The sequence below is a fragment of the Cervus canadensis genome, chromosome Y (genome assembly GCF_019320065.1).
Source record: "Cervus canadensis isolate Bull #8, Minnesota chromosome Y, ASM1932006v1, whole genome shotgun sequence".
Lineage (NCBI taxonomy): Eukaryota > Metazoa > Chordata > Mammalia > Artiodactyla > Cervidae > Cervus > Cervus canadensis.
Genome location: NC_057420.1, coordinates 2,910,564 through 2,913,108, shown reverse-complemented (window position 1 = coordinate 2,913,108; position 2,545 = coordinate 2,910,564). Strand labels below are relative to the sequence as shown.

Below are 2,545 nucleotides of genomic sequence, written 5' to 3'. Positions count from 1 at the left end.
AAAGCTTTGTTCTTTTAGTTTTGTTTAGTTTTTGATCATCTGTTATTTAAAAGTGCAGACGAGAGTGATGGATATTACATTTGCACAGCCTACGCACCTAAGGCATCACTCACCCCCAGCCTCCCACTTTCCCTACTCCCCCATCCTCAAAACAAAAAGACAAAAACCCAGTCCCTTTGAAGTGTTACATTAACACCAAGAAACTGATTGGGTGCTAAAGTTATCTGTTTTTTCCTTTTAATGGGACAGTTTTTATATCTAATTTTAGTTGCTTCTGAGATTGCCTATTAAATATGTGTTAGTATATGTTAGCATTCTGAAAGTCGTCAGCACATATAATAGAATTACCAGTTATTAGCTACTGGAATACTTACACAGATTTTTCAGCTGTACTTTAAGCCGAAGTGAAGAAGCCGGGATAGTGATTAACATGGATTTGGTATGTGTATACAAATATATAACAGGATCTGGCTGTTTTCCATCTTTTTGTTTAAGATAACATTCTCTTAACATTCTCATAACCATAAACAATTTGTTAATATGTCTGCTGCACCTTCATCCTTTGAAGTAAAGGTATATGAAAATAACTTCATAATGACACCGTTTGTATTATTAAGCAGGTGTTAGCGCCTTCACAAATTCTAATTAGATGTAAACAAAGAAGAAAACAGAGAGTTGATATCCTGTTAAGTAGCGTTTTCTTGAGAAAGAGTAGGTTGGTGGGTTTGGGCTGACTGCCAGGAGGTATTGAGGGGAGGTATTGGGGGCGGAGAAATAAATATTTCACTGCAAACATTGCACTGTCAGTCTCTGGTAAGAACAACTTATTTAACAGCACGATAATTTTTAGAACGTTTACATCGCTTATTACTTCCTCCCCTTTTCAAACTGTGCAATCGTCTGCATTGCTATGTTCAGAGTATTGAACGACGATGTTTACAGTCCAGCCGAGATACAACAACAAAATCCTCTCGCCTTTGGGAAAGCCTCTTCCTTGTTCACAGACAATCGCAGCGCAAATGATCAGTGTGAAACTGGAGAAAATGTTAGGGAGAGCGGCCAGGACCACGTCAAGCGACCCATGAACGCCTTCATTGTGTGGTCTCGTGAACGAAGACGAAAGGTGGCTCTAGAGAATCCCGAAATGCAAAACTCAGAGATCAGCAAGCAGCTGGGGTATGAGTGGAAAAGGCTTACAGATGCTGAAAAGCGACCATTCTTTGAGGAGGCACAGAGACTACTAGCCGTACACCGAGACAAATACCCGGGCTATAAATATCGACCTCGTCGGAAAACGAAGAGGCAACAGAAATTGCTTCCTGCAGACTCTTCAAAACTATGCAAACAGATGCATATAGAGACATTGCAGCCCTTCACATACAGGGACGGTTGTGCCAATACCACAGGCTCACGAATGGAAAGTCAGTTAAGCCTCTCACAGTCTGTGACCATAACCAATTCATTCTTCCAAAATGAGCATCACAGCAGCTGGACAAACCTGGGCCACAATAGGGTAACACTGGCTACACAGATTTCCGCGGACTTTCCCTTTTATCAAAGTTTACAGCCTGGACTTTCTTGCGCTTATTTTCAATATTGACCTCCTTACTTTCGCTAACAAAGGTGCTCTTTATCTCAATTTTACTACAATTTCACCTGTGACTTAATTTTAAAAGAAGCCAAATAAGTACATTTAACATGTAAATAATTAGAACTTTCAAATAATTAGAACTTTCCTCTGTTTATCAGTTCTTTCTGTAAGAGTACTTTTTTGTAAGAAATTATCTTAACAGCACCAACACTGCTTGAGTTTGAAAGTCATCTGTTTTTCCTAGTAATGGCACAATTTATATATTTCTAATTTTAATTGTTCCAGAGATTGGCCATTAGTTAGATGGTAGCATATATTAATAGTCTGGAAATAGTCACTATAGACAATATAACTTTTACTTTTTATTTTAAATACTGTAACTCCAAACTATAGTGCTTTCAGAAACACTCACAAATTCATGGTACAATGGAAAGACATCCTACTTGGATGGAAAGCTCCCTACTTTCTAAAGCACTTTCTGGTACAAGGTCTGTTCTTTGGCCTTTCTAGCTACTTTCCTCCTCTTTGTAAGCTGCAGGTAATTAGTGAGTATATATGCATATTCTATCTTCTTTCACAGTTTATAGCCTTTCCTTCCCACTGTGAAAAAGCCAGTTTTGCTGTCATTTGCAACTCAGTTTCTTCAGTCATATGAAATTGTAAGCTTTGACCTGTTTTGAGGGGATTATAACATCTATCCAGTATTTAATTAGCTCCTGTGAGACCTAAGTTTTCATCTCTTTTCTGAAAAGTTTCTTTTAAACAGTGGCAAAGCACTTGCTTCCATTTTCACTTAATTTTTGCATTCTTGGAACAACAAAATTAAGTGATATCATGTCAACAATATAAACTATTCAGATTATGTGGCATGGGGTATGGGATGAGCAAGATCCTGTCTGGTTAATCTGATAAGACGTCAGTGAAAATGTAAATCAAAAGTGTTTAAAAAATTGC

The 2,545-nt window shown here is 37.9% G+C and overlaps 1 protein-coding gene across 1 annotated transcript; it reads left to right on the top strand.

Annotated features, from left to right (window-relative positions):
* Positions 1–910: 910 nt before the first annotated feature.
* On the top strand, positions 911–1,600 carry SRY (sex determining region Y). The gene has a single exon (XM_043460192.1). The coding sequence runs from the start codon at positions 911–913 to the stop codon at positions 1,598–1,600; it is 690 nt and encodes a 229-aa protein (XP_043316127.1).
* The last annotated feature ends 945 nt before the right edge of the window (positions 1,601–2,545 follow it).

Bases quoted from the DNA above. Each gene is read 5' to 3' on its own strand.
- SRY (XM_043460192.1), top strand. From the start codon at position 911: ATGTTCAGAGTATTGAACGACGATGTTTACAGTCCAGCCGAGATACAA.